The sequence below is a fragment of the Columba livia genome, chromosome 2, assembly GCF_036013475.1.
Source record: "Columba livia isolate bColLiv1 breed racing homer chromosome 2, bColLiv1.pat.W.v2, whole genome shotgun sequence".
In the NCBI taxonomy this organism is placed as follows: Eukaryota; Metazoa; Chordata; class Aves; order Columbiformes; family Columbidae; genus Columba; species Columba livia.
In genome coordinates this window covers 435,261-462,500 of record NC_088603.1, presented here as the reverse complement: position 1 = coordinate 462,500, position 27,240 = coordinate 435,261, and the positions used below count along the sequence as shown (strand labels likewise).

The following is a 27,240-nucleotide window of genomic DNA, read 5'->3' as shown; positions in this document are numbered from 1 at the left end:
GTGCTGAGGTGCTGCTGAGCTTGTGGCCCGGCAGGTGGTCACAGAGGCCACGGAGCGTTGGCCGTACAGCCCCGTTCAGCTGCCGCTGGGGCCAGGGCTGGCAGGAGGGCTGCTCCTAAACGGGTCTCGTTCGTGTCTTTATCTTGTTGGATTCGGGAGCAGACAGGGACCAGCTCTGAGTTAATCTGCCTGGTGACCTCCTTGTGAACTGGAGCAAGCCCGAGGCGGCCTGCGGCGGCTGCTGCACCGAGCGTCCTGCTGCACGGCCGGGCGGCTGCACCGCGGCACCGTCCCGCGGTCCCCGCTGCCCCGGGCTGTGCCCCCGCAGATCCCCTGTGCTGGGGCTGTCCCCCCTCAGATCCCCCCGCAGATCCCCTGTGCTGGGGCTGTCCCCCCACAGATCCCCCCGCAGATCCCCTGTGCTGGGGCTGTCCCCCCACAGATCCCCCCGCAGATCCCCTGTGCTGGGGCTGTCCCCCCTCAGATCCCCCCGCAGATCCCCTGTGCTGGGGCTGTCCCCCTGCAGATCCCCCCGCAGATCCCCTGTGCTGGGGCTGTCCCCCCACAGATCCCCCCGCAGATCCCCTGTGCTGGGGCTGTCCCCCCGCAGTCCCCGCTGCCCTGGGCTGTCCCCCCGCAGTCCCCGCTGCCCCGGGCTGTGCCCCCGCAGATCCCCCCGCAGGTCCCCTCGGCGGGGCTGCCCTGTCTGTCTGTGAGCGCAGGGAAGGGCCGGGGGGCCGTGGGGGCCGCAGCTCTCAGGACAGGCCGGAGCTCGGCAGCCTCGTTTCACCGGGGATGATGAGGTGCTGTTGGGAGAAAGGGCAGAGTGGCAGGGACAGTCTGCACGTGGAGGCTTTGGTTGTGTAGTCAATAGTCTGTCAGAAGAAATGGCGGAAGCACCGAGTGTGGAGCGATGTAAAGCAATGCAGGGGAACGTACGAGGGAGTTATCCTGAGCTGTGTTGGTTTGGGCTCAGATCATGCCAGCTGTGACCCAGGAGGGAATTCCAGGTATCCTGTACACTGCACTGTATGACATTGTTAGCCGTTACAGCTGGGTGCTGTGACTGGAAAGCCAAGGGAAGAATTGCTGGCACCGGTGTGCTCTCTTGCCCCGTGCAGTCTCTGATCCCAGCCGGGCTCTCACAGACGCTTGTCCTGGCCTCTGACTGCCCGTGGCCGCAGCCCGGCGTCGTTCCCATCAGAGCCGACTGGTTCTGGGCACTGCGGGCGAGACCCGGCCCTGGTCCAGAGCGGTGCCAGGGCCGCGGGGCGAGGGGGCCAGCCCGGGCTGTGCGTCCGCGCTGGCCGCGGGCGGGGACGGTCACGGGCTCGCACCTCTGTCCTGACTCGGGACTGCAGTGCAGGGCAGGGGGAGCCAGCGCCCGATGAGCTCCCCGCTGGCCCCCGAGGGGCTGCCCCACCCGTGAACCAGCTGCGTGGGGAGGGGCGGGGCGGGCGTGCGGTTGAGCTGTGGGGAGGGAGCGGCGAGGGTGGGCCAGGCAGGCTGACCGGAGCCGCTCTGCCTCTCTGCTGCAGGATTACATGCAGAACGTCCACGGCAAGGAGATCGACCTGCTGAGAACCACCGTGAAGGTCCCGGGCAAGCGGCTTCCCCGGGCGACGACGGCGGCAGCGCCCGGCGCCAGCCCCAAGGCCAACGGGCTGGCGAAGGAGCGGAGCAGCTCGCAGCTGGCGGGGGGCACAGGTGAGTCGGGGGTGCCACGTGCCATCGGTCTGTCCGTCTGTCCGTCCGCCGCGCCTGCAGCACCCGCCGCGCTGAGCGGGCCGAACGCTGTTCCGCAGCCCTGCTCCCCCTGCGCTGCGGGGGTCCCGGGGGCCTGGTGCGGCTTTATGCCGGGTGGTGTCAGGACAGAGGGGAGAGCAGGAGGGCTTCAGCTGGTGCTGTGAAGTCCCTGAGAGGAAACAGCCGAGGCCGTGGAGCTGCTGTGCCTGGGAAGCTGCTGCTCCCTGAAACAAGTGGAATCTCAGCCGGGGACAGCTCGCGATCCCTGCTGACTTCTCTTCTGTTTCTTTCCTGTTGTGTGGACCCTTTCTCCTCCTCACTTTCTCCTGCAGAAATAGTAATGCAAGGGGCCTGTTTGTCGTTGCTGCTCCATGCACGCTCGGGGGGCGCGGGGGAGGCTGGAGGCCCCGGCTCTGGCTCTCCTGGAGGCTGTGCCGCCCGCTCACTGCTGCTCCTGCCCGGGACGTGTCTCACCCCGCCCAGGGCAGCTGTGCAGCCGGACCTTTCCCTCCGCGTTTCCCAGGGCACCGACGTGACTGTTCCTTGTCCTGGGGTTGGTGCCCATGGCCAGGACGGGCAGCGCGCACGCCGGTTCCTGCTGCAGTGTGGCACAGCGGGACAGAACCTCGCTGCTGGCAACAGGAGTCCTCACAGCCGGCGCTGCAGGGAGCGGACCCCGCGAGCACGTCCTCGTCCTGCGCGGTCCTGCCCGCTCCCCGGCACGTCCTGCGGTGCCGGCGCTGTCGGCACTCGCTTGGCAGCGCTCTGCAGCGCGGGACTCGCGGGATGGGGCGGCGGCGGTGAGCACGGGAGCCGCACGGGGCCGGCAGCGCACGCGGGACAGGGAGCGGGCCGTGCTCCCTTGCCGTGCTCGGGGCTGTCCAGTGTGAAACGACAAGCCCTTCTGAACCCAGACAGCTGTTCTGCAGTCACAATTAGCCAGGTAAACTGCCAATGAGTGGTTGCAACTACGGTATGTTTTGAGCAAGGCCACGCAGCTGTGCCTCTGTCCCGCCGTGCTCGGCACACCCGCAGCGTGCCCCGGCGTGGGGACAGTTCTGGTGCGCACAGGCACCTCTCGGGCGGGCATTTCCAGGGCACTTTGAGCTCCTGCTTGGAGAAGGTTGTCGAAGCTGTAGGAAGAATTCGGAGGTGAACCGCAGAAAAGCTTATGCCTGTCGGGCTCGCAGGGCGGGTTGAGATGTGCCTTGGTTACTGGTGGCGGCTGGGAGACCCCGTGCCGGGCACTGCTGTGCGGGGCGCTCGCTAGGGCCGGCGCAGCCGAAATGCAGCGCGGGGTGGGAGCTGGAGCCATTCAAACTGGAGAGGAGATGCAGTGTCCTGGGGGGAGGGCAATTAAATGTTGGAATAGTTTATCTGGAGAGCTGGTGGCCTTAGCACTGCTTGAAGCCTGTAAAATGAGATCAGTCATCTTTCTGCAAGATGTGCTTTAATCCGTGTGCGTGTCGCTGTGCGTGTGTGCGGGGGACCAGGCTGGACGGGGACGTGGTGTCTCGTGCTGTGGGAGCCCGTGGGGTCGCTGTTCGCTGCGGCCCCGCGGCAGGGGCTGGGTGCTGGGACAGCAGCTGCACCACACCGGCTGCCTCGGCACGGGGCGCGCGTCCGCGTTGCTCAGAAAGGTTTCTTCTCCTGGTGCACAAATGGGAAGACGATCCTCAGGAGTCCTTTCAGCCCTGATGCTCCAGGACTGGTTGCAGCTGGCGATGCGGTCGCCACGGTGAGTGCGCTGACGTGATGAAGATCGTCTGAGGGGACTGGCTCGTGTGCCGGTGTGACACAGGGCGCTGGCTCTGGGGTAGCTGGCTCTGGGGTGGCTGGCTCTGGGGCGGCTGGCTCTGGGGCGGCTGGCTCTGGGGTGGCTGGCTCTGGGGCGGCTGGCTCTGGGGCGGCTGGCTCTGGGGTAGCTGGCTCTGGGGTGGCTGGCTCTGGGGTGGCTGGCTCTGGGGCGGCTGGCTCTGGGGTAGCTGGCTCTGGGGTAGCTGGCTCTGGGGTAGCTGGCTCTGGGGTGGCTGGCTCTGGGGCGGCTGGCTCTGGGGTAGCTGGCTCTGGGGTGGCTGGCTCTGGGGTAGTTGGCTCTGGGGTGGCTGGCTCTGGGGCGGATGGCTCTGGGGCGGCTGGCTCTGGGGTAGCTGGCTCTGGGGTAGCTGGCTCTGGGGTAGCTGGCTCTGGGGTGGCTGGCTCTGGGGCGGCTGGCTCTGGGGTAGCTGGCTCTGGGGTGGCTGGCTCTGGGGTAGTTGGCTCTGGGGTGGCTGGCTCTGGGGCGGATGGCTCTGGGGCGGATGGCTCTGGGGTGGCTGGCTCTGGGGCGGATGGCTCTGGGGCGGCTGGCTCTGGGGTAGCTGGCTCTGGGGTGGCTGGCTCTGGGGTAGTTGGCTCTGGGGTGGCTGGCTCTGGGGTGGCTGGCTCTGGGGCGGCTGGCTCTGGGGTAGCTGGCTCTGGGGTAGCTGGCTCTGGGGTGGCTGGCTCTGGGGCGGATGGCTCTGGGGCGGCTGGCTCTGGGGCGGCTGGCTCTGGGGTGGCTGGCTCTGGGGTGGCTGGCTCTGGGGTAGCTGGCTCTGGAGTAGCTGGCTCTGGGGCGGATGGCTCTGGGGTAGCTGGCTCTGGAGTAGCTGGCTCTGGGGTGGCTGGCTCTGGGGTGGCTGGCTCTGGGGTAGCTGGCTCTGGGGTAGCTGGCTCTGGGGCGGATGGCTCTGGGGTAGCTGGCTCTGGAGTAGCTGGCTCTGGGGTGGCTGGCTCTGGGGTAGCTGGCTCTGGGGTGGCTGGCTCTGGGGTGGCTGGCTCTGGGATAGCTGGCTCTGGGGTAGCTGGCTCTGGGGCGGATGGCTCTGGAGTAGCTGGCTCTGGGGTAGCTGGCTCTGGGGTAGCTGGCTCTGGGGCGGCTGGCTCTGGGGCGGATGGCTCTGGAGTAGCTGGCTCTGGAGTAGCTGGCTCTGGGGTAGCTGGCTCTGGGGTAGCTGGCTCTGGGGTGGCTGGCTCTGGGGTAGCTGGCTCTGGGGCGGCTGGCTCTGGGGCGGCTGGCTCTGGGATAGCTGGCTCTGGGGTGGCTGGCTCTGGGGCGGCTGGCTCTGGGATAGCTGGCTCTGGGGTAGCTGGCTCTGGGGCGGATGGCTCTGGGGTAGCTGGCTCTGGGGTAGCTGGCTCTGGGGTGGCTGGCTCTGGGGCGGATGGCTCTGGAGTAGCTGGCTCTGGAGTAGCTGGCTCTGGGGTAGCTGGCTCTGGGGTGGCTGGCTCTGGGGTGGCTGGCTCTGGGGTGGCTGGCTCTGGGGTAGCTGGCTCTGGGGCGGCTGGCTCTGGGGCGGATGGCTCTGGAGTAGCTGGCTCTGGAGTAGCTGGCTCTGGGGTAGCTGGCTCTGGGGTAGCTGGCTCTGGGGTGGCTGGCTCTGGGGTGGCTGGCTCTGGGGCGGCTGGCTCGGGGCTTGGCCAGCGCCGTCCCCAGGTCCCTGCGGCCTCTGCCGCGCTGGGGTCTGCCTTCTTTTTAGCAAGATGAAAAATTCTTCTCCCAGAGCTGTAAATTTCAGCGATCGGGTGCAAAGATTGCCTGCAAGCACAACTTTTGTCCCCAATTAACAACTTTTTTTTTGTCTCCTGGAAAATATATTGGGATTTGCTCGAGGTTTTGGAAGCTGGTGACTGAGAGCTCTGCAGCACCGACCCTCCTCCCGGGCTGCCGAGAGCTCCTGGCACAGTGGTCCTGCTTTTCTGTGAGAGTTTTCCTCACCTTCGAACTGTAATGTCCTCCCAATGGTTATTCTTGTATGAAATGTCACTTGTTGAGCCTGTCCAGAGACAGAAGAGCGGCTGAGATCAAGCGTAGCTTCTCTTAGCAGTTTTAGAGGTGTCTAAATGCAAATCGCCAGCATCAGTACAACATCTGTGGCTGAGCCTTAAATCCAGCCCTTCAGCCTCAGAGATGCTGAAGCGCAGGTGTCACCGTGTCCCCCGCCCGCTGTCCCTGAGCCTGGAGTCACAGCTGGTTTGTGTTGAAGGGACCTCCCCAGCCCCCAGTGCCCCCTGCCATGACAGGGACATCGTCACCAGCTCAGGGTGCTCAGACCCCGTCCAGCCTGGCCTGGGATGTCTCAGGGATGGTTCATCCACCACCTCTCTGGGTACCTGGGCCAGGCTCTCACCACCCTCAGGGCAACAATTCCTTCCTCATGTCCAGCCTGAATCTCCCTCCTTTAGTTTAAACCATCACCCTTGTCCTGTCACAGGCCCTGCTCAGAAGTCCCTGGCACTTTCCTGCCACCGCCTTGTCCCCTGGTGTCTTTGTTGGCCTGTTGCAGAACACTGGACCGCTTCATCCTGCGACGTTGCGGTTCCACCACGCCGGGTGCCGAGCCCTGGTGTGCTCCTGGCGCGGGTCTGGCTCTGAGCAGCACCGGCGGCACATGGGCTGGGAGAGAGTTACTGTGTAGGCAAAAGCTTGGTTGTGCCATGGGAGCTGAGGCCCAAGGATGGCATTGCCTGTGTGCGGGTCCCACAGGGACCTCCCTGGGGCTGGTGGTGGCCAGGCCGGTGCTGCAGGCCGAGCGTCCCGCGCTGCAGCAGCACCGGGGCTGGCACTGGCCGGGGTCCAGTGGGTGCTGGGCTGGCACTGGTCAGGGTCTGACACACACACTCCACCTTCTGCAGTCGTGATCACAAGCCATGGGCTGAGCAGCCTCGGTCGGGACAGGGAGCAGCCTGGTCAGCACGGGGACAGCGAGCTCTGGTCGGGACGGGGACAGGGAGCACTGGTCGGGACAGGGACAGCGAGCTCTGGTCGGGACAGGGACAGGGACAGGGACAGGGACAGGGACAGGGACAGGAACAGGGAGCAGCCTGGTTGGGACGGGGACAGCGAGCTCTGGTCGGGACAGGGACAGGGAGCAGCCTGGTCAGGACAGGGACAGCGAGCTCTGGTCGGGACAGGGACATGGACAGGGAGCAGCCTGGTCGGGACAGGGACAGCGAGCACTGGTCGGGACAGGGACATGGACAGGGAGCACTGGTCGGGACAGGGACAGCGAGCACTGGTCGGGACAGGGACAGCGAGCTCTGGTCGGGACAGGGACAGCGAGCACTGGTCGGGACAGGGACAGCGAGCTCTGGTCGGGACAGGGACATGGACAGGGAGCAGCCTGGTCGGGACAGGGACAGCGAGCACTGGTCGGGACAGGGACAGCGAGCACTGGTCGGGACAGGGACATGGACAGGGAGCAGCCTGGTCGGGACAGGGACAGCGAGCACTGGTCGGGACAGGGACAGCGAGCTCTGGTCGGGACGGGGACATGGACAGGGAGCACTGGTCGGGACAGGGACAGCGAGCACTGGTCGGGACAGGGACAGCGAGCTCTGGTCGGGACAGGGACATGGACAGGGAGCAGCCTGGTCGGGACAGGGACAGCGAGCACTGGTCGGGACATGGACAGGGAGCAGCCTGGTCGGGACAGGGACAGCGAGCACTGGTCGGGACAGGGACAGGGAGCAGCCTGGTCGGGACAGGGACAGCGAGCACTGGTCGGGACAGGGACAGCGAGCTCTGGTCGGGACGGGGACATGGACAGGGAGCAGCCTGGTCGGGACAGGGACAGGGAGCAGCCTGGTCGGGACAGGGACAGCGAGCACTGGTCGGGACGGGGACAGCGAGCACTGGTCGGGACAGGGACAGGGAGCAGCCTGGTCGGGATGGGGACAGCGAGCTCTGGTCAGGACAGGGACAGGGAGCAGCCTGGTAGGGACAGGGACAGGGAGCAGCCTGGTCGGAGCCGCCCGCGGGGCGGAGGCTGTTCCACTGGGTTCCTGGAGATCCGCACGTGCGGGAGCAGGAACTCGCCAGAACAAAGCATCTCGTCACTTGGAGGAGAACATATTGTGACTGATGTGCGTGAAGGCTGAGAGTATGGTAAAGGCTTCAGCAGTACACGGATATAGATTTAAAGAGAGTAAATGCCTCTTACAATTTTTAAAGTGTTACTCCTAATACAAAAACAGTCCAAGAAGTGCTTTGTGTAGCGAAGGCACCAGTTCCTCAGTGCGGAATCAGTTGCTCAGTGCTGGAGCGGGTGGTCCTGTGCGTGGCGAACCCCAGCTTGGAGCTGGGCAGGTGTGCGGACATGAAGCGCTCCTGCCCATGGATCCTCAGACAGCATTACGGGCTTTCAGTCTGTGTAAAAATTCCTTTCTGAATTTGCAGTGAGAAGTCGGATATTTTAGCACAGCTTGGTGAACATTCTACGGTGACGTCTTCCTTGCAGAGGCAGAGGGAGGCCGGAGCGTGCTTGGGTGCGTTGCACCGAGGTGACTGGTCGAAGCAGAGCGGGAAGCACTGGCACCGCTGGTGCCCTGAGGTGTGTGGACGGAACCCGGAGCGGCGCCGGTTCCTGGCGGGGTCCGCAGGCCTCCGTGGAACGGGCACCGCCTGGTGTCCGTGCGGGAGGGACCCTCCGGTGGAGCCTTCCAGATGCAGCCGAGGGCCGGGGACGCCCGCGTTGCGGTGCCGCTGGGTTCAGCAGAGCGAGCCCGGCCACGGCCCTGTCCTGCCCAGCTCTGCCCGTGCCCGGCACCGCCGGCTGCTCTGTCCCCGTGTCCCTGGGGGGCTGCAGGGGCCAAGGGGCACATGGGGCCGTGGGCGCTCGGGAGGTGTCGTCATGACAGCGGCACCTGGCGGAGACCGGGCCTGCGGGGCACTCGCTGCCATCCCTGTCCTGCCGGCTCAAACCCCGTCACCCAGCCCGGGCTGTCCCATCCTGGTCTGTCCCATCCTGTCCTGTCCTGTCCTGTCCCTTCCCCCAGCCCGGGCTGTCCTGTCCTGTTCTGTCCTGTCCTGTCCCATCCCCCAAACCAGGCTGTCCTGTCTCGTCCCCCAGCCCGGGCTGTCCCATCCTGTCCTGTCCCGTCCTGTTCTGTCCTGTCCTGTCCTGTCCCATCCTGTCCTGTCCTGTCCCGTCCCCCAACCCAGGCTGTCCTGTCCCATGAGCGCTGGGCACGGGGCATCGTGGGGTGATGGGGACACCCAGCAGTGTCCCTGCTCGGCATGGGGCATCACAGGGTGACGGGGACACCCGGCAGCGTCCCTGGGGAGCGCTGGGCACGGGGCATTGCAGGGTGATGGGGACACCTGGCAGCGTCCCTGCTGGGCACGGGGCATTGTGGGGTGATGGGGACACCCAGCAGCATCCCTGCTGGGCACGGGGCATTGTGGGGTGATGGGGACACCCAGCAGCATCCCTGGTGCCACCAGCCTGCACAGTGGCTGGTTCGGAGGGGCCAGAGGGCCATGTGGCTCTCGCTGCCGGGGCCCGGCGTGCCGTGCTGTGGGTATGAACCGGCTGGGAGCTGCGGCCGGCAGCCCGTGCTGCTGCACGCATGGCAGTGCTGGTTCCAGCGTCCCCTGCCCGTCCCGCGGGTCCTCTTGCTGCTGGAGCGCCGCTGCTCTTTCCCTTCTTCAGGGATCCCAGATGCAGTTCAGCAAGCTCACCCTTTCTGTTTCTTCACTGCATCTGTATCTCATCCCGTGTGTGTTTCTGGCGTGGAGAACGAGGGCAGCAGCTGTTATTGAAAGTGCAGACTCGATGAAAAGGAATGTTTCAGTGGGGAAGGGAAGATGGCAGCACCAGCCAAACAGAGCCCGTGTCAGTCGGTGCGACGCGGGTCTCGGCACAGCCGCAGCCTGAGCTCTCGCTTTGCCGAGGTTTGCAGGGACTTGCTCCAAAGCAGCGGGCGCAGGGGAAGGGGCACGGAGGACACTGCTCGAAACCGCGGTGTGTGCTGCCCGCGCACGCGCTTCATGCACTCGTACGGGGCACGCGGAGCCGCGAGCCCGTCCCTTGGCACTGCGTTGCAGCCGGGCAGTGTAAAACCACGCGGCTGAACCTGGGAGAACCTTCAGAGGAGAAGCCGAAGCGTGAGGAGCCGTGGGCAGAGCTGCTGAGCTGGTGGTTGCGAGCAGCGGCACGGCGGCGGGCTGGACCCCTGGAGCAGCAGCAGCGCGGCCGTGGGGACGCGGAGCTGGTGCCGCAGGCCGTGCCGAGGGGTCCTGGCCAGCGTGGCCCGGGCACTGCACTGGGTGTCCTGGAGAGGGGACCAGAGCAACAAAACATGGCACAGCCAGAGCGTGTGTTGGGAGTTGAAAGGAGAAAGCTCTGCCCTTCGGCGGGGCTCGCCGTGGGGCTCTCCAGCCCGCCGGGACCACCAGCCTCCCATGGGGTTTGCTGCCACACACTGCGGGACAGCAAAGGTGTCACCAGTGTCACCAGCACTGAGGAGGACCCAGTGTGGTCTCTGTGCGGGAGCTCAGGCCCTGGAGTCCCCGGCTCGGGCAGGGCTGGAAGGGCTGATGCTGCTCGGCCGCCTGCGCCCTGAGGAACAGGCCGCAGGGTCTGACGTGTCCGGGCAGGCTGTGGATGAGCCCCTTCCTCCTCCTCCTCCTCCTCCTCCTGCAGCTGTTGCTGCTGCTGGTTGCTGCTGCAGGGTTGCTGCTGCAGGTTTGTCTGCTGCAGGTTGCTGCTGCAGGATTTCTCCTGCAGGTTGCTGCTGCAGGTTGCTGCTGCAGGGTTGCTGCTGCAGGTTTGTCTGCTGCAGGTTGCTGCTGCAGGATTTCTCCTGCAGGTTGCTGCTGCAGGTTGCTGCTGCTGCAGGGTTGCTGCTGCAGGTTTGTCTGCTGCAGGTTGCTGCTGCTGCAGGGTTGCTGCTGCAGGTTTGTCTGCTGCAGGGTCACTACTGCAGGTTGCTGCTGCAGGGTTGCTGCTGCAGGTCGCTGCTGCAGGTTTGTCTGCTGCAGGTCGCTGCTGCAGGGTTGCTGCTGCAGGATTTCTCCTGCAGGTTGCTGCTGCAGGGTCACTACTGCAGGTCGCTGCTGCAGCCGAGGGGGCGCGCTGCAGTGTGCATGGTGGGCGGCGCTGCGGGGCTGCGCTGTCCCGGCTGACACGGGTTTGCCTGCAGCCGTCCCTCTGAGCCGTGGGTGCTGCCGTGGATCCGCGGTGCCAGCGCTCGCTGTGCCCCCGGTGCCGCCTCCCCGGCCACTGTGCCGGGATGGTGACGGGAGCCTGTGCGTGTCTCGGCCGCTCCGCACAGCGCCGGGGAGCCGAGCCGCTGGAGGTGGGGCCGGGTTCCAGCAGCTGCCGCCTTTTGCCGTGTTCCTGCTGACACCCGGCAGCAGCTCCGGTGTCACTGCCAGAGCAGGGAGCCTGGGGACACATTTGCACAGGCTGGAGGAAGGGGAGCCCATCACCATCGCCATTGCCATCGCCATTGCCATTGCCATTGCCATCGCCATTGCCATCGCCTCACCGCTGCCCTCACCGTTGCTGTCACCATTGCAGTCACCGTCGCCATTGCCGGCCGGGCTGCTGGCTGGGGGGCGCGGGGGTTGGGGCCCGCCCCCAGCCCGTGCCCGTGCCCCCCCGCTCTGCCTCTGCAGAGGGAGGGATTGGCTCCCCCAGGCCAGGGCTGCTGAGCCTGCTGTGATCATGTCACGTCGGGCTCCGTCGATGTTAACATCTCATTATCTTTGTTACTGTAATTACATTATCCGCTGCTTTATGCAGAATTATTCTCCGAGGACTAATTGATGGATCCATGTTTAATTCATTAATCATTAGCATCAAATTCGACAATTACAGTGCACACTGATTGTGGAATTTCAAATGTAATGAGGGAAGAATTAACAAAGAAAAGGGAAAACCTGTTTCCCTGGCATACCGCTGCTCGCCGTGGGGGACAATGACATTGAGGGAAGAAGAGGCAGCAGAGAGCAGGGTGGCGCGGGTCACGCAGGCGGGAGGCTGGTGGCAGCACCTCCTGCCCCTCGGTGTCTGCACAGCGTGGGCCGTCAGGGCAGAGCAGGGCCGTTACTGCACAGTGCGGAGCGCTGGGGTGCTCAGCTCTCCCCGAGCAGCTGCGTCCACCCCGCACGCAGCCCGCGGTGCAGGAGCAGCACGGCTCGCCCCGCCGTGTCCAGGGACAGCGGGAGCGTTCCACGTGTGCTCACACGCTCTGCTGGCTGCGCAGGGTGTCCCCAACACGAGCTCGCTGTCCCCAGGGCCTGCCCGTAGCCCTGCGCCCGCTCCGTTCCCCGCGCGGCGCGTGGGACCTGCTCAGAAAACCCGCGGCCACCTCCCGTCCTTTCGGTTTCTCGCGCTCTGGGCAGGAGTCCCGGCGCACCGTTCTTGTTTGGTGCCCGAGCGCGGGGCGGCAGCGAACGAGCCAGAGCAGCCGGTCCAGCGCTGCCCGCCCAGCGCTGGCTCTGCCGCCGGGGGACCGGGGCTGTGCAGTGCCACGTATCTGGTGCAGTGTCCCATGCCTGGCACAGTGTCCCATGTCTCATACAGTGTCCCAGGGCTATACAGTGGTGTCCCAGGGCTGTGCAGTGTCCCAGGGCTGTGCAGTGTCCCAGGGCTGTGCAGTGTCCCAGGGCTATGCAGTGTCCCAGGGCTGTGCAGTGCTGTTCCAGGGCTGTGCAGTGCTGTCCCAGGGCTATGCAGTGCTGTTCCAGGGCTGTGCAGTGCTGTCCCAGGGCTGTGCAGTGTCCCAGGGCTGTGTAGTGCTGTTCCAGGGCTGTGCAGTGCTGTCCCAGGGCTGTGCAGTGTCCCAGGGCTGTGCAGTGTCCCAGGGCTGTGCAGTGTCCCAGGGCTATGCAGTGTCCCAGGGCTGTGCAGTGTCCCAGGGCTGTGCAGTGTCCCAGGGCTGTGCAGTGTCCCAGGGCTGTGCGGTGTCCCAGGGCTATGCAGTGTCCCAGGGCTGTGCAGTGGTGTCCCAGGGCTGTGCAGTGTCCCAGGGCTGTGCAGTGCTGTCCCAGGGCTGTGCAGTGTCCCAGGGCTGTGCAGTGTCCCAGGGCTATGCAGTGTCCCAGGGCTGTGCAGTGTCCCAGGGCTGTGCAGTGCTGTCCCAGGGCTGTGCAGTGTCCCAGGGCTGTGCAGTGTCCCAGGGCTGTGCAGTGCTGTCCCAGGGCTGTGCAGTGGTGTCCCAGGGCTGTGCAGTGTCCCAGGGCTGTGCAGTGTCCCAGGGCTATGCAGTGTCCCAGGGCTGTGCAGTGCTGTCCCAGGGCTGTGCAGTGGTGTCCCAGGGCTGTGCGGTGTCCCAGGGCTGTGCAGTGTCCCAGGGCTGTGCAGTGGTGTCCCAGGGCTGTGCAGTGTCCCAGGGCTGTGCAGTGTCCCAGGGCTGTGCAGTGCTGTCCCAGGGCTGTGCGGTGTCCCAGGGCTGTGCAGTGTCCCAGGGCTATGCAGTGTCCCAGGGCTGTGCAGTGTCCCAGGGCTGTGCAGTGTCCCAGGGCTGTGCAGTGTCCCAGGGCTGTGCGGTGTCCCAGGGCTATGCGGTGTCCCAGGGCTGTGCAGTGGTGTCCCAGGGCTGTGCAGTGTCCCAGGGCTGTGCAGTGTCCCAGGGCTATGCAGTGTCCCAGGGCTGTGCAGTGTCCCAGGGCTATGCAGTGTCCCAGGGCTGTGCAGTGCTGTCCCAGGGCTGTGCAGTGGTGTCCCAGGGCTGTGCGGTGTCCCAGGGCTGTGCGGTGTCCCAGGGCTGTGCAGTGTCCCAGGGCTGTGCAGTGCTGTCCCAGGGCTGTGCAGTGCTGTCCCAGGGCTATGCAGTGTCCCAGGGCTGTGCAGTGCTGTCCCAGGGCTGTGCAGTGCTGTCCCAGGGCTATGCAGTGTCCCAGGGCTGTGCAGTGCTGTCCCAGGGCTGTGCAGTGCTGTCCCAGGGCTATGCAGTGTCCCAGGGCTGTGCAGTGCTGTCCCAGGGCTATGCAGTGTCCCAGGGCTGTGCAGTGTCCCAGGGCTGTGCAGTGCTGTCCCAGGGCTGTGCAGTGTCCCAGGGCTATGCAGTGTCCCAGGGCTATGCAGTGTTCCAGGGCTGTGCAGTGCTGTCCCAGGGCTATGCAGTGTCCCAGGGCTGTGCAGTGTTCCAGGGCTGTGCAGTGTCCCAGGGCTGTGCAGTGTCCCAGGGCTGTGCAGTGCTGTCCCAGGGCTATGCAGTGTCCCAGGGCTGTGCAGTGTCCCAGGGCTGTGCAGTGCTGTCCCAGGGCTGTGCAGTGTCCCAGGGCTGTGCAGTGTCCCAGGGCTGTGCAGTGCTGTCCCAGGGCTGTGCAGTGTCCCAGGGCTGTGCAGTGTCCCAGGGCTATGCAGTGTCCCAGGGCTGTGCAGTGTCCCAGGGCTGTGCAGTGCTGTCCCAGGGCTGTGCAGTGTCCCAGGGCTATGCAGTGTCCCAGGGCTGTGCAGTGCTGTCCCAGGGCTATGCAGTGTCCCAGGGCTATGCAGTGTCCCAGGGCTGTGCAGTGTCCCAGGGCTGTGCAGTGCTGTCCCAGGGCTATGCAGTGTCCCAGGGCTGTGCAGTGTCCCAGGGCTGTGCAGTGCTGTCCCAGGGCTATGCAGTGTCCCAGGGCTGTGCAGTGTCCCAGGGCTATGCAGTGTCCCAGGGCTATGCAGTGTCCCAGGGCTGTGCAGTGTCCCAGGGCTGTGCAGTGCTGTCCCAGGGCTATGCAGTGTCCCAGGGCTGTGCAGTGTCCCAGGGCTGTGCAGTGCTGTCCCAGGGCTATGCAGTGTCCCAGGGCTGTGCAGTGTCCCAGGGCTATGCAGTGTCCCAGGGCTGTGCAGTGTCCCAGGGCTGTGCAGTGCTGTCCCAGGGCTGTGCAGTGCTGTCCCAGGGCTGTGCAGTGTCCCAGGGCTGTGCAGTGCTGTTCCAGGGCTGTGCAGTGCTGTCCCAGGGCTGTGCAGTGTCCCAGGGCTGTGCAGTGTCCCAGGGCTGTGCAGTGTCCCAGGGCTGTGCAGTGCTGTCGCCCGGGTGGACACGCTCCTTCCCCCTCTGGACGTGCTGCGCCAGGGGTCCCTGCTCAGGGCCCTTGGGACGTGGGGACGCTAGAGCTGAAGAGACAATGAGGGTCCGTCTGCGCTTGTCAGCCTGGGACCTTCGTCCTTCCCAGTCATACGTTCAGGGGTTGTTTGCAGTCTGGAGATGAAGCCAAGATCAGGGATTTAGTAAAATTTATCTGTAATTAATACTTTGCATCATGAATCATGTATAAAATACTGCAAATTCGTATGTATATTATAAATATTACAAATTCCGTGTAACATTCATGTGGTGACATCCTAGGAATGTTTATCTGGCTGCCTGAAGTAGGAGGACAGATCCGACTGAGCCTGGAGCCGCGTGCGCAGGGGTTACACTGATCCTGGAGCCGTGTGTGCAGGGGTTACACTGAGCCTGGAGCCGTGTGTGCAGGGGTTACACTGATCCTGAAGCCGCGTGTGCAGGGGTTGCACTGATCCTGGAGCTGTGTGTGCAGGGGTTACACTGATCCTGGAGCCGCGTGTGCAGGGGTTACACTGATCCTGGAGCCGTGTGTGCAGGGGTTACACTGATCCTGGAGCCGCGTGTGCAGGGGTTACACTGATCCTGGAGCCGCGTGTGCAGGGGTTGCACTGACCTGGAGCTGTGTGTGCAGGGGTTACACTGATCCTGGAGCCGTGTGTGCAGGGGTTACACTGATCCTGGAGCCGCGTGTGCAGGGGTTACACTGATCCTGGAGCCGCGTGTGCAGGGGTTGCACTGACCTGGAGCTGTGTGTGCAGGGGTTACACTGATCCTGGAGCCGTGTGTGCAGGGGTTGCACTGATCCTGGAGCTGTGTGTGCAGGGGTTACACTGATCCTGGAGCCGTGTGTGCAGGGGTTACACTGAGCCTGGAGCCGTGTGTGCAGGGGTTACACTGATCCTGGAGCCGCGTGTGCAGGGGTTACACTGATCCTGGAGCCGCGTGTGCAGGGGTTACACTGAGCCTGGAGCCGTGTGTGCAGGGGTTACACTGATCCTGGAGCCGTGTGTGCAGGGGTTACACTGAGCCTGGAGCCGTGTGTGCAGGGGTTGCACTGATCCTGGAGCCGTGTGTGCAGGGGTTACACTGATCCTGGAGCCATGTGTGCAGGGGTTACACTGAGCCTGGAGCCGTGTGTGCAGGGGTTGCACTGATCCTGGAGCTGTGTGTGCAGGGGTTACACTGAGCCTGGAGCCGTGTGTGCAGGGGTTACACTGATCCTGGAGCCGCGTGTGCAGGGGTTACACTGATCCTGGAGCCGTGTGTGCAGGGGTTACACTGATCCTGGAGCTGTGTGTGCAGGGGTTACACTGATCCTGGAGCCGTGTGTGCAGGGGTTACACTGATCCTGGAGCCGCGTGTGCAGGGGTTACACTGATCCTGGAGCCGCGTGTGCAGGGGTTACACTGAGCCTGGAGCCGTGTGTGCAGGGGTTACACTGATCCTGGAGCCGCGTGTGCAGGGGTTACACTGATCCTGGAGCCGCGTGTGCAGGGGTTACACTGATCCTGGAGCCGCGTGTGCAGGGGTTACACTGATCCTGGAGCCGTGTGTGCAGGGGTTACACTGATCCTGGAGCCGCGTGTGCAGGGGTTACACTGATCCTGGAGCCGCGTGTGCAGGGGTTACACTGATCCTGGAGCCGCGTGTGCAGGGGTTACACTGATCCTGGAGCCGCGTGTGCAGGGGTTACACTGAGCCTGGAGCCGTGTGTGCAGGGGTTACACTGATCCTGGAGCCGCGTGTGCAGGGGTTACACTGATCCTGGAGCCGCGTGTGCAGGGGTTACACTGAGCCTGGAGCCGCGTGTGCAGGGGTTACACTGAGCCTGGAGCCGTGTGTGCAGGGGTTACACTGAGCCTGGAGCCGTGTGTGCAGGGGTTACACTGAGCCTGGAGCCGTGTGTGCAGGGGTTACACTGATCCTGGAGCCGTGTGTGCAGGGGTTACACTGAGCCTGGAGCCGTGTGTGCAGGGGTTACACTGATCCTGGAGCCGTGTGTGCAGGGGTTACACTGATCCTGGAGCCGTGTGTGCAGGGGTTACACTGATCCTGGAGCTGTGTGTGCAGGGGTTGCACTGATCCTGGAGCCACGTGTGCAGGGGTTACACTGATCCTGGAGCCGCGTGTGCAGGGGTTGCACTGATCCTGGAGCTGTGTGTGCAGGGGTTACACTGATTCTGGAGCCGCGTGTGCAGGGGTTACACTGAGCCTGGAGGTGCGTGTGCAGGGGTTACACTGATCCTGGAGCCGTGTGTGCAGGGGTTACACTGATCCTGGAGGTGCGTGTGCAGGGGTTGTGTTTCTCCAGGGCACACCAGAGTCACACTGCGTGTCGTCGTTCCAAGCGTTGTAGCTCTGGTCTCTCAGCCAGTATTATTTTTTTCTAAAGGAGGGAAACAGGCAAAGAAGATAAAGCCAGAATTGTCAAAAGCCTCTGCTCTGTGCCGCCAGTTCAGAGCCCAACAATTGCTTTTTCTTTCCCAAGAACTTTGCCTTTTTTAGCCCCTTGCAGTGTAGCTGTGAGCACCGAGCTCCTGTTTACCAGCCCTCAGCCTCCACCTGCGCACTCAGAGCAGGCGGAACACGCTATTAGTGGCTGGTTCTGACAAGTGTTGGTATAAGTGACTCGAACGGTAGTTCTGGGAGATTCGCAGCAGCGCCTGGATGAGATCCCGGGTCCCCAAAGGAAATATTCGGCTCCTTAACCTTGGGCTGCCCCTGCTTCCCCTGCTGCCTTGTTCTTCTGGGGACCCTGACCCTGCAGGGAATCCGTCAGGGCTCCTGCAGGCACCGGAGCACCGCGCTCATCGCCCGGGCCGGCCCTGCGCTGCCCGGTCCCTCGGGCCGCTGTCCTCAGTGTGGCAGGACACGCGCTGCCCGGTCCCTCGGGCCGCTGTCCTCAGTGTGGCAGGACACACGCTGCCCGGTCCCTGGGCCGCTGTCCTCAGTGTGGCAGGACACACGCTGCCCGGTCTCTCGGGCCGCTGTCCTCAGTGTGGCAGGACACACGCTGCCCGGTCCCTGGGCCGCTGTCCTCAGTGTGGCAGGACACACGCTGCCCGGTCCCTCGGGCCGCTGTCCTCAGTGTGGCAGGACACACGCTGCCCGGTCCCTGGGCCGCTGTCCTCGCTGTGGCAGGACACGCGCTGCCCGGTCTCTCGGGCCGCTGTCCTCAGTGTGGCAGGACACACGCCGCACTGCCTGCGGCCGTCCCCTTTGAGCCTGCACGAGGTGACACTCATGGGATGGCACCACAGCCCGTGCTGCGCGTTGTCCCCACACACCACAGGGATGGGCTCTTCCGAGCCGCGGTTGCTGAACATGAGAGGTGCCAGCGGTGCCCGAGCGAACCGCAGCCCCAGCCTGGTGCGGGGAACCGGGCAGCCCGTGGTGGCTGCGGCACGTCAGGGTTGTGTTCGGTCTCACCCGTTCGTGTGCTCGGAGGCTGCTCAGACGAGTGAACTGCCGGGCTGTCCTGTCCTGAGCCGAGGCCGCTGTGGCTGGAGCCGGAGCTGCCGGTGCCGCCAGTGCCAGCGCTCCCCGCTGCGTGCCGGGCAGGGCAGGAGTGGCGCTGCCTGCCTGGTCCCTGTCCTCCTGCCCCCACACATCACTCGTGGCCCCCTCTGAGCGCAGGGCCCCCCGGGACGCTGTGGCTGATGGAGGGTGACACGGGTTTGGAGGGGTCACCTGTGGGTCGGCACCGCGGCTGTTCCTGCACAACCCTGGGTCGGACATTCGGGATGCGCGTCCTCTCGCTGCTCGGGAGACTCGGTTATGTGTAACGTCTTTGGTGGTTTACGACTTTCCGTACTCATGAAAGGGTTAATTTTCTGAACGTTTCAGAGTGTCCATGAACTTGGGCTCCTCCCCAGCTCTCGTAGAGGCCTCGGTGTCTCTGGCTGTGCTGGCAGGTGCCAGCACAGGGACCACCACACAGGTCCTGCCACCCCCAGGGCCCTGGCAGCGGGGACTCGGGTGTCCCCTGGGTTTGCCGGGGGCTCGGGGTGACTGGCTGCTGGCATCTCTGTTTCCCGTGTCCCGAGCAGGAGTGGCGGTGCAGCGTTCTGCTTCCCCGCGGCACGGCAGCCCTGGCACCGCGGGTCCCCGGGACAGGGACAGCCCTGCGTCGTGCTTCCTGAACTGCTGAGCAAGGCCACTGTCACAGCCTCGATCAGGACATGCCGTGTCATGGTGGCATTAGTATTTATGGCATCGCAACCCATGGCGTCCTTAGGCGCTCCTGTGGTTTTACGTCCCCGCAGGCGTCCAGCTGAGTCACTGCGGGCAGGCAGCGCAATGGCTGTTCCGGGATGAGTCTGCCCTTGTGGGAGGAAGGAGACGCTTCCTGCCAGGGTGAAATCCGAGGCACGGAGGTGTTTGAGGCTTATCTGGAGCGGCGAAGGCGTTTCCAGCCCCGCGGGTCTGCACCGCGCACGCTGCGGCACGCCGGCTGGAACTGCCGAGCGCCTGCGCTGCAGCGGGGGCGCGCGGGCAGCTCGGCCGCGGTCCCGGGCTCTGCGGGAGCACGCGGGGCGGTACCGACTTGTGCCGTTTGGGTCGTGTTTGCACCAGCCAAGAGAGGAGGGACGGGGGTATCTGTGAGGCACAGCAGCCAGGAGCAGCTCAGATGGAATCCCGTACGAAACCCTGTGTACAGCCGGTGTACGTCCTGTGTACAGTCTGTGTACAGCCTGTGTACAGTCTGTGTATGGTCTGTGTATGGTCTGTGTACAGCCTGTGTACAGCCGGTGTACGGCCTGTGTACAGTATGTGTGCGTCCTGTGTACAGCCTGTGCATGGTCTGTGTACAGTCTGTGCGCGACCTGTGTACAGCCTGTGTACAGCCTGCGTACAGTCTGTGTATGGTCTGTGTATGGTCTGTGTACAGTCTGTGTACAGCCTGTGTACAGTCTGTGTATGGTCTGTGTATGGTCTGTGTATGGTCTGTGTACAGCCTGTGTACAGTCTGTGTACGGCCTGTGTACAGTCCGTGTATGGTCTGTGTATGGTCTGTGTACAGCCTGTGTACAGTCTGTGTACGGCCTGTGTACGGTCTTTGTCTGGTCTGTGTACAGCCCGTGTACAGCTTGTGTATGGTCTGTGTACGATCTCTGTACAGCCTGTGTATGGTCTGTACAGCCTGTGTACAGCCTGTGTAGGGTCTGTATAGTGTGTGTACATTGTGTGTATGGTCTGTGTACAGTGCGTACAGCCTGTGTACAGCCTGCAGCAGCTCCTGCCCGCAGCCCGCGTTCCTCGGGTCTGTCCTCGCTCCGGCTGCAGGGCCGTTTGATCTGCGCTGGAGCTGTCGTGTGGAAGTACGGGTCACCCGTCGGTCGAACAGAAGAGCTCTTTCTGACGCCTCATTTTCCAGCGCCACTGGTCACTCGGCGGGTGTTTGCGGAGACGCTGCCGTTCTCGGGGAGCTGGTGATCCCACTGCCTTGAGCGCGCTGGCTTCACCTCTCGCTGGCCTGCAGAGGGCTGGTGCTCCCTCCCAGCCGCTGTGCCGCGGGGCCGGCGGGCAGGACCTGTGCCGGGCAGAGCGGGGGCTGCCCCGCGCCCGGGAGCCGCAGAGCCTGCCGCCCAGCCCTGGCAATGGGGGTGGGGGCCGGGGCTCTCTGCAGGCACGGGGGAGCGGCAGCACCTTCTTGGTTCGGACCCGCTCTGCTCCTTGCCGCATCCTTTGCCCGAGATCTGACTGCCGCTCTCCGTGCCGAGCTGCCGAGTGCCCGAGGGTTCCGTGCACGCCTGCTCTGTCTCGGCGCGCGTTGCAGAGCTGCTCGCTGCCCGGCGCTGTGTGTGCTCCCGGGGCCCCAGCGCACAGACCCCAACGCCGGCGTCACGGACACGATATCCAGAGCTCTCCAAAGGCAGCTGCTCTGACACGCTGCCCCGGCGGCTCCTCCTCCAGCTGCCCCTGACCAGCAGCCACCGCGCAGAGCCAGGCCATGCCCAGCGGCCCCCGCACAGAGCCATGCCGTGCCCAATGGCCACCGCACAGAGCCATGCCGTGCCCAATGGCCACCACGCAGAGCCAGGCCATGCCCAGCGGCCACCACGCAGGATCACAGCACAGGAGGGTCGCAGCACAGGATCACAGCACAGGATCACAGCACAGGGTCACAGCACAGGATCACAGCACAGGGTCACAGCACAGGGTCACAGCACAGGATCACAGCACAGGATCGCAGCGCAGGATCACAGCACAGGATCACAGCACAGGAGGGTCGCAGCACAGGATCACAGCACAGGGTCACAGCACAGGATCACAGCACAGGGTCGCAGCGCAGGATCACAGCACAGGGTCACAGCACAGGAGGGTCGCAGCACAGGATCACAGCACAGGGTCACAGCACAGGATCACAGCACAGGGTCGCAGCACAGGATCACAGCACAGGGTCGCAGCACAGGATCACAGCACAGGGTCACAGCACAGGATCACAGCACAGGGTCACAGCACAGGGTCACAGCACAGGATCACAGCACAGGATCGCAGCGCAGGATCACAGCACAGGATCACAGCACAGGAGGGTCGCAGCACAGGATCACAGCACAGGGTCACAGCACAGGATCACAGCACAGGGTCGCAGCGCAGGATCACAGCACAGGGTCACAGCACAGGAGGGTCGCAGCACAGGATCACAGCACAGGGTCACAGCACAGGATCACAGCACAGGGTCGCAGCACAGGATCACAGCACAGGGTCGCAGCACAGGATCACAGCACAGGGTCACAGCACAGGATCACAGCACAGGGTCACAGCACAGGGTCACAGCACAGGATCACAGGGTCACAGCACAGGATCACAGCACAGGGTCACAGCACAGGGTCACAGCACAGGGGGGTCACAGTGCAGGGTCACAGCACAGGGTCACAGCACAGGGGGGAGCTGCCAGCGCCCGCTCCCCTCCCCACCCGACTCTCTCTGCCCTCCCTGATGGGAAACCAGAGATTGATTTTTCCCAACCCAACAGTATAATCACTAACCCTAATTAGAGATAATTACTGGGACTTGATACACTTATTACTTGCTAGAACACTAAAGGAGCTGTGCACTGCAGGGCTGAACAGGGATAAAGGCCTCAGCGAGGGAGGAGAGGGAGAAGAGAGGAGAGGAGAGGGAAGAGCAGGGCAGACGAGCCGCTGTGTGATCCAAGCCCGGCCTGGGGACGCGGCGCTGTCAGCAGGGCAGCGAGCCGGAGCCATCGGCTGCCCCTGAGCATCCTGCATCTCCGAACATCTGGCTCCGGGTGTCTTGCACAGGGCACCTGGAAGAACAGAGAGAGGATAATTAGTAGCCACCTGTGACAATATCTGTGTAAAGAACTTGCCCCGTGTTGCCAGGGAGGCCGTGGGGACAGGGAGGCTGGTGTTCTGGGCTGGACTGAGCACCTCTTCCAGAAACCGTGCTGTCTGCCATACAGACAGCGCTTGTGCCACACAAGGAGAGGGGCAGGGAGAGCGCTTGTACAGGACACGCTCGCGTCCTTTGCTGTCACCCGCGCCCCTGCCAGCTCGCCCTTCCGGAGCCCCCGTGTTTGCTCCGCTCTCCGGCGCTGCCGCCCGCGCCGCCGGCACACGCGGCTCTGCTGTCCCAGGGAGGGACTCGCCCCATCACAGCCTCGCCGCACACCGGGTGTTGTGTACCGGGTATTCTGGCTGTTGTCAGGGCCTGCCCAGAGACACGGGTGTGCTCTGGCTGCCAGAGCCAAACCCTGATCACTCTGTCCCCTCCCGGGACCCTGCAGACCTGGTGCTGCTCCGCAGTGTGTCCTGGTGCTGCTCTGCAGTGTGTCCTGGTGCTGCTCTGCAGTGTGTCCTGGTGCTGCTCCACAGTGTGTCCTGGTGCTGCTCTGCAGTGTGTCCTGGTGCTGCTCCATAGTGTGTCCTGGTGCTGCTCCATAGTGTGTCCTGGTGCTGCTCTGCAGTGTGTCCTGGTGCTGCTCTGCAGTGTGTCCTGGTGCTGCTCCATAGTGTGTCCTGGTGCTGCTCCGCAGTGTGTCCTGGTGCTGCTCTGCAGTGTGTCCTGGTGCTGCTCTGCAGTGTGTCCTGGTGCTGCTCCACAGTGTGTCCTGGTGCTGCTCTGCAGTGTGTCCTGGTGCTGCTCCATAGTGTGTCCTGGTGCTGCTCCATAGTGTGTCCTGGTGCTGCTCTGCAGTGTGTCCTGGTGCTGCTCTGCAGTGTGTCCTGGTGCTGCTCCATAGTGTGTCCTGGTGCTGCTCCGCAGTGTGTCCTGGTGCTGCTCTGCAGTGTGTCCTGGTGCTGCTCTGCAGTGTGTCCTGGTGCTGCTCCACAGTGTGTCCTGGTGCTGCTCTGCAGTGTGTCCTGGTGCTGCTCCATAGTGTGTCCTGGTGCTGCTCCATAGTGTGTCCTGGTGCTGCTCTGCAGTGTGTCCTGGTGCTGCTCTGCAGTGTGTCCTGGTGCTGCTCCATAGTGTGTCCTGGTGCTGCTCCGCAGTGTGTCCTGGTGCTGCTCTGCAGTGTGTCCTGGTGCTGCTCCATAGTGTGTCCTGGTGCTGCTCCATAGTGTGTCCTGGTGCTGCTCCATAGTGTGTCCTGGTGCTGCTCTGCAGTGTGTCCTGGTGCTGCTCTGCAGTGTGTCCTGGTGCTGCTCTGCAGTGTGTCCTGGTGCTGCTCCATAGTGTGTCCTGGTGCTGCTCCGCAGTGTGTCCTGGTGCTGCTCTGCAGTGTGTCCTGGTGCTGCTCTGCAGTGTGTCCTGGTGCTGCTCCATAGTGTGTCCTGGTGCTGCTCCACAGTGTGTCCTGGTGCTGCTCCGCAGTGTGTCCTGGTGCTGCTCTGCAGTGTGTCCTGGTGCTGCTCCACAGTGTGTCCTGGTGCTGCTCTGCAGTGTGTCCTGGTGCTGCTCTGCAGTGTGTCCTGGTGCTGCTCCATAGTGTGTCCTGGTGCTGCTCCGCAGTGTGTCCTGGTGCTGCTCCATAGTGTGTCCTGGTGCTGCTCCGCAGTGTGTCCACAGTGTGTCCTGGTGTGTCCTGGTGTGTCCTGGTGTGTCCTGGTGCTGCTCTGCAGTGTGTCGGAGAGTATTAAACACACACGGACGCCTGCACACAAAAATATATCCGAGCCAATTTCACAAAGCTGAAAGCAATTATGAGCCAGATCATTTGGGAGAAAGAACTTGAACAGAAAGAAGATGTGAGGCATAATTAGGAGTTTTTAAAGAACATTTTACTGGATACCAAAAAGTTAAGATCAGAAGGAAGATTGCACTGCTTAAAGAGGTACTAACGTGGGTAAAGAGGAGACGTGAGCTACTCGTGCCCTCTCTGTCCAGGTGGCGGGGGATGCACAGGAGCGGAATCGTGGGGTGTGTTTTGTGTCGTGTGTGTCTGTGGGTATGTAAGAAGCAATAAGGCCACAGCAACACTCCGAAGCGATGGACGGGAATGGCGCACAAGGCTGCGGCAGGTGGACGGTGTGACCCCGGCACGGTGCTGCCGGGCCAGCCGCGGCCAGCAGCCCGGGCCAGTCCAGCGTCCGCCGGCGAGCAGCCCTCGCGGTGACCCCGATGCCTCTGGAAGCGCTCCCGCTCCCGGCGTTCCCAGGCTCGCACAAAGGGCTCGTTTCCCCGCTTATCTGGGTCCGGCGCTGCCACCAAGTCACACACCGTGTGCCCCGGCGTCCCAGGCCGCGCTGCGGACCCGCCAGGTCAGGGAAGAAGTGAAGTGCTGTTAGCTAATTATGCTGGTGATTCAGGAACTTAGAAGCAAAGTCACGGACGGGATAAGAGCCCAGGCACCCACAGCTGCTGGCACAGCCACCCAGCGGCACCGGTGGCACACGGGGGCTGCCGGCACAGCCAGAGCTGCCGCGGGCGTCTGCCCCAGCCCGGCGCCCCCGCAGCCGCACTCCTGCGGGAAACCTCGTTCCTCAAAAACAGACCCGTCCTGCGTGTGGGCTCGGAGCAGGTCCCGTGCCCCCGGCGTGTGTCCGCGTGGGACACAGCCCATCCCGATACCCATCCCCGGTACCTGTCCCGGTACCCATCCCCCAGTACCCATCCCCGGTACCTGTCCCGGTACCCATCCCCCAGTACCCATCCATGGTACCAGTCCCAGTACCCATGCCCGGTACCCGTCCCTGGTACCAGTCCCAGTACCCATCCCTGGTACCCGTCCCCGGTACCAGTCCCAGTACCCATCCCGCTACCCATCCCGGTACCCGTCCCCGCGCCCTGTCCCTGCGGAGCTGCCGCAGCACCCGCCTTGGCTACGGCATCTTGGTCACTGTAACGGGTACTTTTGACCCGTGCATCATGAGAACAGTCACTGCTCATACATCCTACCAAGTGCCTCATCTCGTGTTCAGGACACTCCCCATCACAGGCCGATGACGGTGCTGGGTTAGTGTCTGCAGCTCATTTCCCAGCTCAGCGCCCGCTCTCGGCTCGTTCCACGTACCGTGCTTGCACAAGGGATGCAGAAGAGGTGACCAGCAGAGTTAAAGACAGTGACAAGGTTTCTTCGAGTTTATTAGGAACCCAAACCAGCATTTGTTCACTACGGGGTGTCAATAGTACAATGGTGAATAAAGAAGAAAAGTGTTCAGTGGGCACTTTGTGCGGTGTCTGGAAAGAGGCAGAACGACGGATAAATGAGCAGCAAGCGGGAGATGCAGACGTGTGGGAATCAGCGAGTCTGATGTAGCTCAGCAGTTTAGAAGCTGTGGCTGTGGCCTTTGGGAAGGGCTGATGGTGGCTGTCGGTCCTGGGCTGGACAGGACTGCTGGGCTGGAGGTGCCTGTCGGTCCTGGGAGGGACAGGACTGCTGGGCTGGAGGTGACTGTCGGTCCTGGGAGGGACAGCACTGCTGGGCTGGAGGTGCCTGTCGGTCCTGGGAGGGACAGGACTGCTGGGCTGGAGGTGCCTGTCGGTCCTGGGCTGGACAGGACTGCTGGGCTGGAGGTGACTGTTGGTCCTGGGAGGGACAGGACTGCTGGGCTGGAGGTGGCTGTCGGTCCTGGGAGGGACAGGACTGCTGGGCTGGAGGTGGCTGTCAGTCCTGGGAGGGACAGGACTGCTGGGCTGGAGGTGGCTGTCGGTCCTGGGAGGGACAGGACTGCTGGGCTGGAGGTGGCTGTCGGTCCTGGGAGGGACAGGACTGCTGGGCTGGAGGTGGCTGTCGGTCCTGGGAGGGACAGCACTGCTGGGCTGGAGGTGGCTGTCGGTCCTGGGAGGGACAGGACTGCTGGGCTGGAGGTGGCTGTCGGTCCTGGGCTGGACAGGACTGGTGGGCTGGAGGTGGCTGTCGGTCCTGGGAGGGACAGGACTGCTGGGCTGGAGGTGGCTGTCGGTCCTGGGCTGGACAGGACTGGTGGGCTGGAGGTGGCTGTCGGTCCTGGGAGGGACAGGACTGCTGGGCTGGAGGTGGCTGTCGGTCCTGGGAGGGACGGGACTGCTGGGCTGGAGGTGGCTGTCGGTCCTGGGAGGGACAGGACTGCTGGGCTGGAGGTGGCTGTCGGTCCTGGGAGGGACAGGACTGCTGGGCTGGAGGTGGCTGTCGGTCCTGGGAGGGACAGGACTGCTGGGCTGGAGGTGGCTGTCGGTCCTGGGAGGGACAGGACTGCTGGGCTGGAGGTGCCTGTCGGTCCTGGGAGGGACAGGACTGCTGGGCTGGAGGTGCCTGTCGGTCCTGGGAGGGACGGGACTGCTGGGCTGGAGGTGGCTGTCGGTCCTGGGAGGGACGGGACTGCTGGGCTGGAGGGCGCGGGTTCCATGGGCCGCAGAATGAGGTGGCTCATTCCCATGCACTGGAGGCTCAGGGAATAGCTGTGGAAACTGTGAGGTGCTGGCAAAATGCGTCTTGTAGCGAAAAATTCAAGGGGCTCTGTTTAGTTTATCAAATAGAAGGTTAAGACATTATTTCAACACCATCTGTAAATACCTGTAGAGCAACAAAAATTTGGTAATAGAGAGCTCTTTATCAGATAAAAATATACCGAGCTCCAATGATGGGTTTCTGGAGCAAGACAATTCAGCCTAGAAATAAGGTGCAAATTTTGACAGTGAGAGTAATTAACCACTGGAACTACTTATCAAGAGTTGCTGTGATTTCTCTGTCACTGACAATATTCTAATCAGGATTAGAAGATTTTCTGAAAGATACGTTGTAGTTCAGGCAGGAGTAAATTAGTGGAAGACCTATGGTGTAATTTTATGCCACACAGAAAAGCTCAGACAGTCAGAGGGCTCCTTCTGCCTCTCCTGGCTCCCTGTCCCGGGGCGCTGTCCCCTGCTGTCCTCGTGAATCCCCCTGGGCCCCACGACCTGGGCACCCGAGCTCTGTGGGGCCGGGGAGCTGGGGCTGCAGGACGGGGGAGCTGGGGCTGCAGAACTGGGGAGCTGGGGCTGCAGGATTGGGGAGCTGGGGCTGCGGGGCTGGGGCTGCAGGATGGGGGGGGCTGGGGCTGCGGAACTGGGGAGCTGGGGCTGCAGGACAGGGGGAGCTGGGGCTGCAGGACAGGGGGAGCTGGGGCTGCAGGATGGGGGGAGCTGGGGCTGCAGGATGGGGGGAGCTGGGGCTGCGGGGCTGGGGCTGCAGGATGGGGGAGCTGGGGCTGCAGGACGGGGGAGCTGGGGCTGCAGGATGGGGAGAGCTGGGGCTGCGGGGCTGGGGCTGCAGGATGGGGGAGCTGGGGCTGCGGGGCTGGGGCTGCGGGACAGGGG

General features: G+C 63.8%; 1 protein-coding gene across 4 annotated transcripts in view; it reads left to right on the top strand.

Moving 5' to 3' along the window:
* AGAP3 (ArfGAP with GTPase domain, ankyrin repeat and PH domain 3) overlaps positions 1-27,240 on the top strand; it is a 144,977-nt gene that overhangs the window by 89,865 nt on the left and 27,872 nt on the right. For all 4 annotated transcript variants that reach the window (XM_065054915.1, XM_065054916.1, XM_065054912.1 and 1 more), the window contains exon 11: positions 1,539-1,707. In XM_065054915.1, coding sequence (XP_064910987.1) covers positions 1,539-1,707 — 169 coding nt within the window. The remainder of the gene's footprint in view (positions 1-1,538; positions 1,708-27,240) is intronic.